The sequence below is a fragment of the Nicotiana tabacum genome, chromosome 12 (genome assembly GCF_000715075.1).
Source record: "Nicotiana tabacum cultivar K326 chromosome 12, ASM71507v2, whole genome shotgun sequence".
Classification (NCBI taxonomy): domain Eukaryota; kingdom Viridiplantae; phylum Streptophyta; class Magnoliopsida; order Solanales; family Solanaceae; genus Nicotiana; species Nicotiana tabacum.
In genome coordinates, this window is record NC_134091.1 from 59,654,431 (window position 1) to 59,666,779 (window position 12,349).

At 34.6% G+C, this 12,349-nt stretch overlaps 1 protein-coding gene across 1 annotated transcript; it reads right to left on the reverse strand.

Annotated features, from left to right (window-relative positions):
- Positions 1–5,049: 5,049 nt before the first annotated feature.
- LOC107821359 (protein DETOXIFICATION 54-like) lies at positions 5,050–9,633 on the reverse strand. Its single transcript, XM_016647797.2, has 5 exons — positions 9,114–9,633; positions 8,941–8,996; positions 8,672–8,734; positions 7,716–8,588; positions 5,050–5,823 (listed from the first exon to the last, which is right to left on the reverse strand). Exons 3-5 carry the CDS (start codon positions 8,723–8,725, stop codon positions 5,260–5,262), a joined length of 1,491 nt encoding a protein of 496 aa, XP_016503283.1. The 5' UTR covers positions 8,726–8,734; positions 8,941–8,996; positions 9,114–9,633; the 3' UTR covers positions 5,050–5,259.
- Positions 9,634–12,349: the final 2,716 nt, after the last annotated feature.

Sequence of the window (12,349 nt, forward strand, 5' to 3'; positions counted from 1 at the left end):
TATGATACTATATCATTGCTCCCTGTGACAGGGTTTCACCGAATTTTTTCAATAACACAGATTCGATCTCATCGTTTTCTAGATCGTTCCCTTTGATGGCACATGTGTAAGAGGTGACATGTTCGTTGGGGTCGGCCGTTCCATTATATTTAGGAATATCGGGCATGCAAAACTTCTTAGGGATCGGTTTATGAGCCGCGCTCGGGGGGAAAGACTTTTGTATGAATTTTTTAGAATCTAAGCCCTTTAATATCGGTAGTGCCCCCGAGATCTGATCAACCCTGGAGTTATATGTTTCCACTTTTTTGTCGTTTGCCTCGATCCTCCTTTCTCCTAACTCTATTCATTTTGTCAGTTCTTCGAACATCTTAACAATTTTGGGATTAGTCTCTGATTCTTGCTCATTTGACCTTACTATAGCTGGCCCCGTTTTGTGGGTGACTTCTTGGGGAGGACTGGGCTCGAGTCTGGTCGGTGCCTGGGTTTGGCTCTGCAATTGGGCTATTGATACTTGTTGAGCTTGCAACATCTCGAAGATCATATGCAAGCTGATTTTGTTTTTCTCGGCATTTTGGGTATTTTGAGTTGCAAACCGAGTTCCACCATGAATGCTATTTTCAGGGTCGGAACGTTAGTTCACCTTGATGGCTGCATGTGAATTGACGTCTATTGGCTCTTCGACCCGAGCTCCAACGGGATCGACGAGTGGCCTTCCACCCTCGGGGGTTAAGTTGTTGTTCTCATCTTGAAGGCCAAGTTCGTTGTCGATTTGTAGGTCTATTAATTGAGAATTTGTCGTTTTCAATGTGAAATCAAAGATACTTCCAAGAGAAAATGTAAAATGGTGTGTTTTGTAAAGATCCGTACCAAACAACCACTGTTATCCTTAGCCCCACAGTGGACGCCAAACTGTTTACCCGAAAAACGGATAGAGTTGAATTTGTACGTAGTTCTAAGGTTACGTGGTATAACTTGACACAAATAGTAAAAGTAAGTAGAAATATCGAATATTGACCGTAAAGAATGAAATACCAACCAAGTTGAATGGAAAATAATTTATGGATAAGCTAGATGAGTCAATATATAAAGCTCAAAAGGATAATCTCCCAAAATGAGAGTGTCTCAATAGTATTTGAGTTATATTGTATGAATGCCTTGATGATCCCCACCCTTACACAAATAATAGCATCCTTCTTATAGTGGAGGGATCCTACTTTGAATATAATTAAAAATACATAGTGAGAAACCCATGATAGATTAGCTTTTCCCCGATTCTCGCCGAGATTCTCTCCCTTAGTGCGGCTGTAACGACTCTTGTCCCTTGGCTCGATCTTGATCGGACTCGATATTGACTTAAGCTCGATATTGACTCGGGCTCGGTATTGGTCGGTCTCTGGCTCTTAAGCTCGATAACTCCGCTTCACATTGTAGCTCGATATTGGCTTGAACTCGACAATGGCTTCGAGCTCGGAACTCGATTGGTTCCTAAAACATGAGCTCGGTGACCTGGATTCAGATCTCATCATGATATTACGAAGACGCTCCTCGGCCCACTATGTTCCAATCTTGACTAACCATACGAAGGTCGAAACCGGTTTGACCGTATACAAGGTGAAAATGTATATCAATTAATTATGATTAAGAGATTATATTTTATATAAAAGGGTTGGATTGTAATCCGACACATCTTCTTTCGATATGAAAAAACACAGAGTTTAGTAAATTTATTATTTATAAGTAAGTTCTTAGAGGCAGAAACGGAATCTAAGCTTTTAAATCGATCATTAATTGTGGAATACCATTATAACTCATATTTTATGACTATAGTTTTTGAACTTAGTGTACTTTATATATAACAAAAAAGTTAAAATTATATACTTGAGTGGCATGGTGAATTGCATATTTCAAAATCTGGCAAAAAGAAAAACAGCATATTTCAGCAAATTGTACTAAAGCATGAAAGATTTTGCTTTAAATACACGTATGCTTCAAACATGATTAAAATCTCCCCTAGAAGTAGAACCAACCCCAAATGAAGTATATGATTCTGAAATTCATTTGTGCTTGTACATGACAACAGTCGTTGATTGGTAGGGTTTCCCTTTAAAGCATCCACATATAGTACCAAAAATTAAAGATATGACTAAAGTTGTAATTCTCATTTGCAATCATTTGCTTTCCCATGCATGGATAATTCGATGGTGGAATTTATTCGTTTACTGTTATTTGGAATCTCATTCCCTTAAAAATCTTTGTTGAACGTAGGTTATTGCATCTACTGTAATCTTTATTGCCATGAACAGATCAAAGTTGAAAACTTGAAATCTAACACTTCGTACTATGCTCATGGTGGATACTCTTATAGTTCTTTTTTATTTTTAAATTTCCCCCTTTCATTTTTTAAATAATTTCTTTTGGGGGGATTGGTTTTCAATCTCTGCTTTATTTAGAGTGCTAAAATGCTTGATGAACGGTTGTGATTGACTGGACGGAGGAGTAAGTATTCATAGGATACTGCATAGCATATGTGAGCCCCATCTAGTGAAAAAAATAAAATTTGCGTCATTATATCGTTCTTTCCGATCTCTATGCATTTTAACTCTCCATTCTCTACCAAAAATTGGCTCTGCCCCCCTACTGTACTCCAGCTTGGTTGACTTTTCTGAGTATGAGTTTTGTTTCTCCCACATATAATAACATTGGTAGATCTTAATTAGGTGAAAATGAAACTAATTCAACTAATATGCTTGAAATGTCTAGAAACAAGAAGCTATGATTAGGAAAATAGTCAACAAAAAAAAAGGTAAATTGTGACTTTCAATTAATTATATGTTATGACTCATATATTGGTAAGCTAAACTATTCTCGAACATTTGGGCTCTTAATAACACGACTAATACCCTTTTGAAGTAATAAATACTACGCTATATTCTTTAAAATATTCAATTAACCGCACTATAAGCGCTTTTACCTGCTCCTCTTTCATTGCTCATGAAGTTATTCCCACAAAAGCAAAATGTCTCCGCCACAATCTTTCCACGAATAATCCTTTCATATTTCAAAGACATTCAAATTCTATCGTACCAAGAGGAATCATGATAAAAATCATATTACGGGTTTAAATAAAAAATGCAAAATAAGGTTAGGTACATATGTGTTTTATAACAGTACAAGTATCATTCAAGCAAAATAGAGTGTGGATTATTTCTTAAAATATTCTCGTAACAACTCCAAAATCATTTGTAACTTGAATGAATACATATTGACTCCAACATTTTCAGGAGACAAAAGAATGGCATAGATTTCGTGCAAATTTCAGAGACACAACGAATTAAGATAAAACAAACAATAGGTGACATTATTTTATCAGTGTAATTTTGGTGGATAGTATTTGTATTGTATGGCTATGCCAGTTGAAAAATCGCAAATATTGGGTAAAATAATTAAGATGCGTATAGACTGTTTCGAACTTTTTTTTTTTTATGAAAAAAATGGCGTTGTTGAGAACTTGAAAGAGCATTATCCAAAGGGCATTTTGAGAGACACTTTTTGAGGACCTATATTGAATTGTCTTTTCATATTTTGTGAATGTCCCCACACATCATAAACACTAAATCTTGTAAACTTTCCCCATCCACTACTTCGTCCTGAAAATGGCACCTGCTTAGTGCTTGGGATCCCACTTCTCATTCTCTAACAGACAAAACCTGAAAGATAGAAAGAAAAAAACACTTGTAGATGAGCACGCTCAGCAATATCCTTCAACTCCTTGCGTTTTGTTTCTATTCGGCCGATAACTGCATTAAAACTCTTACTAATTCAAATTCACGTCGTATAACACATTTCTTACTTACAAAAATTCTATATACAAGAATCAAGACCTCTAATTAAGATCTTCGTGTCACCATAACCCTTAGTGATTTTGAGATTTCGAGTTATATTTGTATAGCAATCTATTTTAACTTTATACTACCGGTAAGGGAACAAAAATATATTTCTCTATTCACTTTATTGTCCACAATGGACTTTGCACTCCCTAAAGAAATAAGTAATAAATAAAATACATATTGTATTATAACACCCCATAATAATGATAGCATTTAAAAACGTATTGGGAAATGATTTGAGGAATGAGTAGTAATCTCTCTAGTCCATAATAAGTGACTTTTTTGAGCCAAAATAAGTGTCATTTTACATAATTAAGAAATAATTAATTTTATTTTTCCAAAATTTTTCCTTATTTATATATCCCAATGTGTCAAGGTAACAATATGTAAATTTTAATTAGAGTAATTTAGTGAATACATATTTTTTTCTCTAGGAATTCATATTTTCTTAAGGGTTGCCAAAGGTCAAAGTCACTTATTATAGACCGGAGAAAGTAAACAATAAAGATAAAACATGAAAAAAAGTTTGTTGTTCTCTTGATTCACTAAAATGAACAAAGTAAAAGTAAAAATGAATGGAACGAGAATTTTTCTGAAAATAGCAGAATCATTCATAGAATCAGAGTAAGAAAATAATTTGCACTTGAAAAAAAGTGCAAGTAAATACTCGAAATTGTTAGAGGATAATTTCTCTTTGTTTCCCTTTAGATGTAAGATCTTACTGACACCAAAATATTTGTAAGCTAAACACATGTTTTGAGAGTCAAGTTAACAAAAGTTTAGAGAAAGACTGATGCAATAAAATCATAATTTGAAAATATTTATCCAACTAAAAACCGTCTATATTCTTCAGTTCAAAAGAGACTACTTCGATGAACGCTCATTGGACGGTGATTCTAAGTAAATTAATGTAAAGTAAACAAAATCCATCCAATACAAGAGTTTCTCCAATTAAATTATTAAAAGACTCTTATAGGTTTATGATGACTAGTTAGTCTGTTGCTTTACCCTTTATTATTGGTCGCAATAAGTAAGCAAATGAAGTATTCAATTTTTTTTTTAATTTTAAAAAACCCATAAAAGTAAAGCTGAATATAGGGGGCACCAAAATTTAGGATACATCCTATATAAAATAGGAACCACTTGTGTATAGGCGAGCAACTAAAAGCAAAATGTTTTTTGTATAGAGCCTGAAATAATGGAACATTTTTGTATGGGACACCATGATATTCCCTTTGCCTTTTTTTCACAAACCCATGCCTTGAGAAAAGCAACTAAACGACAAAAAGATAGTCCCTCTTAAAAATAAAAAACTTCAGTCCCTACATAATTCCAAACTCATTTACTAACTTTGTTTTCTTACTTTTCCTTTTTATAGAACATCATCAAACTTGTCTTTCTCATTAACCAAAAGGACATTTTGTTCTTCATCATCACTTGTGTCATCTCTATGCCCCATCATTTCCAAGTTGGTTAGCCTCTTGGCTTTCAATGCCTCACCTTCCCAATCTGTGCAGCAATGCACAACATAAAGTATAGAGATAGCACAGGCTGCTTGAGCTGACAAGAGGCCATACCATAGGCCACTAAACCCAACTTTTAGCCAAAAGGCTAACCCTACGGCAACCGGGGTGCCCACGAAGTAAAACGAGCCGAGGTTGATCCGGGCGCCTATGGCCGGTCTAGCCGTTCCACGGAGTATCCCGCAACCGGTGGTTTGTGGACAGTTTCCAAGCTCGCACATCCCTATTAATGGCAGGACTGATGCAACAAGTGCTCTAAGCATCTCATCTTTTGTAAATAAGGCTCCCCATTTGTCCCTGAAGATCACTGTCCATATAACATTGATGAATCCAATCACAAATGCACAAGCTAATGCAACTGTTGCAGCTAACTTGGCTTTGTATGGTTTCCCAGCTCCTAACTCATTCCCTACCTGAATTTGACATTCAATTAGTATATATACCATTACAAAAAGATAACTCTATAATATCCAAGTTCAAGATAAAATGATATAGGATTAAAGTCAGAGATGTTACTATATTAAGATGCTAGTAAAATGTCAAACATATAAAATATGCAAGGAGATAAGGCATGAAATCCTTGGTCAACTCTAGTTGGTTAAATGGCTATGTCATATATTAGCCAATTGATATAGAAGTTAGGTATAAAAGAGGATGTAATCAATTGCAGATGTCAGTACACAAGATTTATGTAACCACCCAACATAGATGATGTAAATGAAGTATGATGCAATCAATCAACTGAACAAAAAGCATACAATCTTTAGGAAGATTATGTGAAACTAGACAAGAATAATTTGTCTGTTTTTTCTACAGTTTATGTTAGTTATAATAGGAGGAGCCTCCCTCTTTCTCCTTGGTATGTTAGTTATATGCTATCAAGAACCAAGATTTCCATAACAGTCTCATGCATATAATTGATAAAAAAACTAAAACAGGAAATGAAGTTCATTTATCATACAGAATCAAGCAACGTCACAGTGCCTAGCAAAAGATGGCTCTAATCTAAGAATCACATACAGTGCAACTCCAAGGGCCAAATCTTAAAAGGACAATAAACATAAGTTCATTGTGGTTCCTTACATGTCAATATGCACAAAATGTCGACACGTTTCACTCTCTTTTAGGATCTCTATTCACCAAATTGTACAAATAAATGTTCCACTATAGTATGTCAACCTCAAGAAACCAAAGATGAGCAGCCACTTGGGATAATGAATAGCAAAGGTTTCAATGGCCTAATTGCTTTCCAGTTCTAAAGTACTTGCTCGATCATTTAAACAAAAAGGTTTAGGACAAATAATTAGCATTTGCAATGTATTTGAGTCAGAGAGGTCAAATCAATCCAACAAATTGAAGCAAGTTGTTCCCTCAACCCTTTCCCCCAAGTAACTTGTCACAATAAAACATGTCAATTCACAAGGATCAAACAGACAAGTTACAAAGTATCGACACAATATTTGTCAGCAACCATTACAAAGATCATTATCAACTAATTGCAGTAGCAGGAACATGGCTAAATCATCCATCCATTAGTTAAAGCACACGAACAAAAGGATTTTCTTTGGTGGGTTTGATTTGCAAGAGCTCAGCAGATTTCATGACTAGACAAAGTGATTTGTCACAAAATTACATAATTACTGACTCCCTTTTCATCTCAGCTAATTGACTTAGTTGACAGCATAGCCATGAAATGGAGAATCATAGAAGAAGAAAGAAGTTTTCTAGCTAGAAACTATATCTTGCACATATAAGTGAGATAGTTAAATTGGAAATAATAATTCCATATACGATCCTCTCTTTTAGTGGTCACCTTTCTACATCAAACAAACTCTCTAGCTTTAACTTCCCATTTTATATGTTTATAACCCCACGTTCGAACTAAAGTAAATACTCCCTCCGTCTCCGTTTCAATATATGCGAACCTATTTAATGTTTGGTCCGTGCAAAAAAGAATGACCTCTTTCCTTATTTGGCAACAATTTACCTTATGCAATAATTTATAGCCACACAAAATATATGTGTCTCATTTTACACCACAAATTCAAAAATCTTCTCTCTTTTCTTAAACTTCGTGCTCAGTCAAATGAATTCACGTAAATTGAAGCGGAGGGAGTATTTCTTAAACTCTATGTCCAATCAAATACAACCTGTTATATGAAGTATGAGTTATATTTCCAAACATTAAATGGCTTTCTCCAAGAATTTAAAATAAAAGCTCTTATCATGTCAGCATTAAGTATGCTTCCTATACTAGACTAGAAGCAATCACAGTTTCAGCAGAAAAAGGTGATGGAAAACTTACCCTGGCAGATACACAGCCAGCTAAGGCCATGGGAACAGTGTACATAAGGCTAGTGGTCTGTATCATAATCCCAGTTGCAGCAACAGCAAGTCTTGGATTAGGCAAATATCCAGCAAGTACAGTCACAATCTCATACCACCACCACTCCAAACATATCCCTATACAACTAGGAACTGCCAACTTCAGCAGTGGCCCCAACCCACCACATATCCCTCCAATCCCAGCCGTCCATCTCCACTCCCACTTCCCATATACATACACATACCCCATCATCAACACCATCATATGCAGATTAGTCAGCACTGAAGCCATAGCAACTCCTGGTACCCCTAACCCCATCACCACCACCAGAAAATAATTCAAAGGCACATGAAACAGCACTGCAATAAAAGTGCACCACATTTGTGGCTTAGTCACCCCCTGTGACCTCAGGTACACCCTAAGGGGCTGCAACAAAGTGTTTGTTGCAAGATCAGGGAGTGAGTATATACAGTAAGTTGCAGCCACTGATGTTATTTCCTTGTCTTGACACATGAAAAGCATGATGGACTCAAGGTTTATCCACAGAAGACTTATGGGAATGATGGCCAACAAAAGTATGCAGATCATACGTTGAAGGGAAAGTGAGAGCAAGTCCCAGTTTTTGCTGCCATAAGCTTGGCTACAAACTGGCTCAAGACCTGAAGCAAGACCAACAAGAACAGAGTAGCCAGTTATGTTTGTGAAACCAATGGAAAGTGCCCCACCAGCAAGTTGTAAACTTCCAAGCCTGCCCAAGAATAGAACAGACACCACTGCTCTAACATACACCAAACAATTCATTGCTGTTATTGGCAAAGCCATTCCCCATAGCTCCTTTAATTCCTCCACCACCTTTTCAAGTATCACAAATGCAAGTTTAATTTAGCACCCTCTCTTCTATAAGCATTTAAATTTTGTGGGTAAAAGAAGAAAACCTGGGAAGGAGTAGGCAGTTTGTGGGACAAAAAGTCAGGGTCTTTCTCTGCCATTGATGAAGCCTGAATAATATATGGATAGTCAAGAAAACTCCTTAGAATAGCACACAACGAACACTTCAGATTATTACGCAAAACAAAACCAAGACATCAGAACAGTAAAAAGAAGAAGATGAAACATCATTCAAGATTTTTCACCTTTAGTTTTTTTCTCTATATACTTCTCTTCCTTCATAAATAACAAAAACATGAAAACAAAACCAACCCACCTTTTAGTTACCCTGTGCTTGTCAGTTCCTCAAACCAAAATAAGTTGCACTTCAAACTGTAACGCAAAAACAAAAGTGAAGGTATCAATACAAAAACAGAGAAAGATGTAGTACAAGCTTGCTCTTTTTTCTATTTACCCAATCAAGAAACAATGGAAACAAAACCAACCCACCTTATGGTATACCCCTGTGCATCAGTTTCTGAAACCAAAAACTGGTTCGAATTTCAAGACTTCACGGAGAAGGGAAAGAAAATGGTGAAAACCAAGAAAAGCAATGGGGTTCTATTTCTTTGGGGTGGTGATATGCATATATAGTGAAAATGGATTAACTATTTTTTATGTTATAATATTATGATACGATTTTATATACTACTCTATATAGGTTTTGTTGCCTAGGATAATAGGGGCAAGAAAAGGTAGTACAACTAAATGCTAATGGCGGCGACTGTGACCTGAGACTTGTTGAGAAAACACATGAGAAAAGGAAAGCACTCTGCTCTAATTTATTTATTTTTGTTTTTGAGTGACAAGGATGGATTGATAGGGACCTCCCTCAACATATATAAACCAAAAGGCGAGGAGGGGTTAGAGAATGAGACAATGGGATTTTTTAGCTGCCTATTTTATGCTTCTACTACAACTTTCACTACTGCTCCACTACAACTTTTACAGTTTTATTACAGTGACATGTGTATATTATATGGTACCGAATAAATATATATATATATTGTGTGTGTGTGAAGGGGGAGACGGAAGAGCTGGGTAGAGGAAAGGACCACCAGTTTTGTTTTTGGGGTGGGGTCGTGGGGCTCAAGCTATTAAATTTAGGAAATTTTATCTCCTGTAGGAAAATTTTACACTCTATTTATTATAAATAAAAATTATTTTAAAATATTATTTTTTACAGCGACTTTTTAGTTTTTATAGCAAAATATATATTTATGGTCATTTCATATCGTTAAGCTATTAAATACGCTGTCTAATATTTTTCTCTCTCATTTTTTCAGTTTATTCACTCCCAAAATCACCGTATCTTATTTCTCTCTGCACGATCTCTCTCTCACAGCGCCACTGTCTTCCCCATTGTTGAACCACGATTCTCCTTTATTTGCAGGTTCTCTCTAGATTGTTCTCAAACCCTAGGTCTCGATTTGGTGGATTCCGTCTCTGTTAACATGAGTTTCAAAATGTCTTGATCAAAGTTTTTAATATGAGTTGTATCTCTTTCCCAAAGTGGAGCGGACATGGTCTGTTCATAGCTGAATTGATTTTGAATGTTGACATGAAAGAGGAAAGGATAGAGGAGAGGGTGGCAGCGGCTAATAAGATTAGGATTAGGTTTGGGGAAATTGATTAAACAATTCACATATAACAATGGAATTGTATTTGCAAGTTCATCAGCAACCATTGAAGCCGAAAGGAGAACAAAAATACGCAATGACCCTAATTGTAGATGTATTTATATGTATTCGGGTCCGCATACATTGATTTTTAGTTTGTACAATGGGTTTCTCTTCTTGTATTTAGATATATTTATTCGATAAGGCATACACTGATTTTTATTTTGTACAGTGATTTTTGACTGTTGTATTTAGATGTATTTAAGTTCATACAACAACATTTTTAAATATATTGTTAGTTCTATCATTTCGATGTTATTCATCAATTAGTTATGCATTCAATCTAACTGTATTTATCTGTATTTTTAACCTAACTATATCCAACTGTATTTAAAACAACAATACAATGAAAGACAGAAAAATACTCTCAATACAAATAGAAAATCAATGAATACAACTAATGAAATATACACAATAAAGCAGTAATACCATGTATTAAGAATAAATAAAATATTGTGAATACAAAAATAAACTTGAATACATTGAACACAATTGTTAGATACAACATAATACAAGCACTAGGTTTATTATGAAATATGCAGGCAGTAGATTACTATTACAGGTTGTATCCGGCATAAATACATGATGTATTCATATCCAGAAAATCGAATTTCAAAGTATTTCTGTAGATACTTGTATCAGTTCCGAGCAGAACCTCAAACAATGTCAGAAGAAAAAAAAAAACTCGAACCATATCAGAAAAAAAGAGGGATTGAAACTCTGAACAATGCTCTGTTTTTTGGTGTTTAGCGTCTGATAAATCTTCTCATTAATTGGATTGATAATGTTGTGTGTTATAATAGATTTAGGTGAGTTATATTAAGATTGTATCCCGTTAAATTAGTAACTTTCCGTTATTAAACAACTGAAGATACCTATTATTATGTTGTATTCATGAATACATGGTATGAATACATGTGAATATAGTGGCTATAGTTGGACTGTCCTATTTTTTAGCTGATTTTTGCTACTATATTCATGAATACAGTAGCTCGAATACACCGAATACATTACCATAACAACTGAAAGGTAGCTACAAAAAGTAATTATGTACATGGTAACTATAGAAAGTTAGTAACCATTAAACAATAGTCATTTCTGAAAATTCCTAACTGTTTTTGCAAAATGGGCGGATTTTTTTTTTTTTATAGTAACACCTCAAAGTTGCTGATGTTCTTGAAAGTCAATTTGAATTAGATCAAATAAATATAGGTTTGTAAATTAATTAAAAATTTCTCCTAAAGCTACTCCTCTGAAAAAGCTGAACTGTGGCGTTTTTTGTTTATAATTGAAAACTGGCTTTTGTCAATTCAATTCTTAACTTTTGTAAATCAATGTTTTGCAAAAATTGTTTCTCAATCAAATCAATCAAAAGCTTTACTTTCCTGTTGAAAAACAATTTTTAAAAAATAAATTGCAACTGCGAAAAAAATTAAACTTTTTCTTTATATGTTGCAAAAACTCTTCAATTTTTTGAAGCAATTGCTTTTTGGTTGGAGGAGTAACACTTTTCCATCTCGTCATGTAAAGATTTGGAATCTGATGATACACAAATGACATTGATATTTTGTAATTATAATAAGTTTTACTAATATAATTGTATATTTTTACTTGGAATTGTGATTTTCCGTTAATACTCCTAAAATATACTGCGACTTTTTTTTACATTTCATGGAAGAATGATCTTTGCAGTTATTTGTCCATTTTAGCCACTAGTTTGTTCCTTACCTCATGTTGATGAAATTATATTACTTTATCATTAAGGGTTGCGTAAAGTGAAAATAACTCCTTTTAACTAAAGTTTTTGGGTTTGAATCTTGAGTGTGAAGTTGATTTTGTTAAGGATCACTTCATCTGTTAATGTAAAAAAATTTCGTGCGAATCAAATTTAGTCGGACCCTAATGTAAGTACCGGACCAAAAATGGGAAGCCAAAAGAAGAACTTAAATTTCTTTTGTAAAAAATGTACAAGAGCAAATTGCATAGACCATTCATATCATATATGTC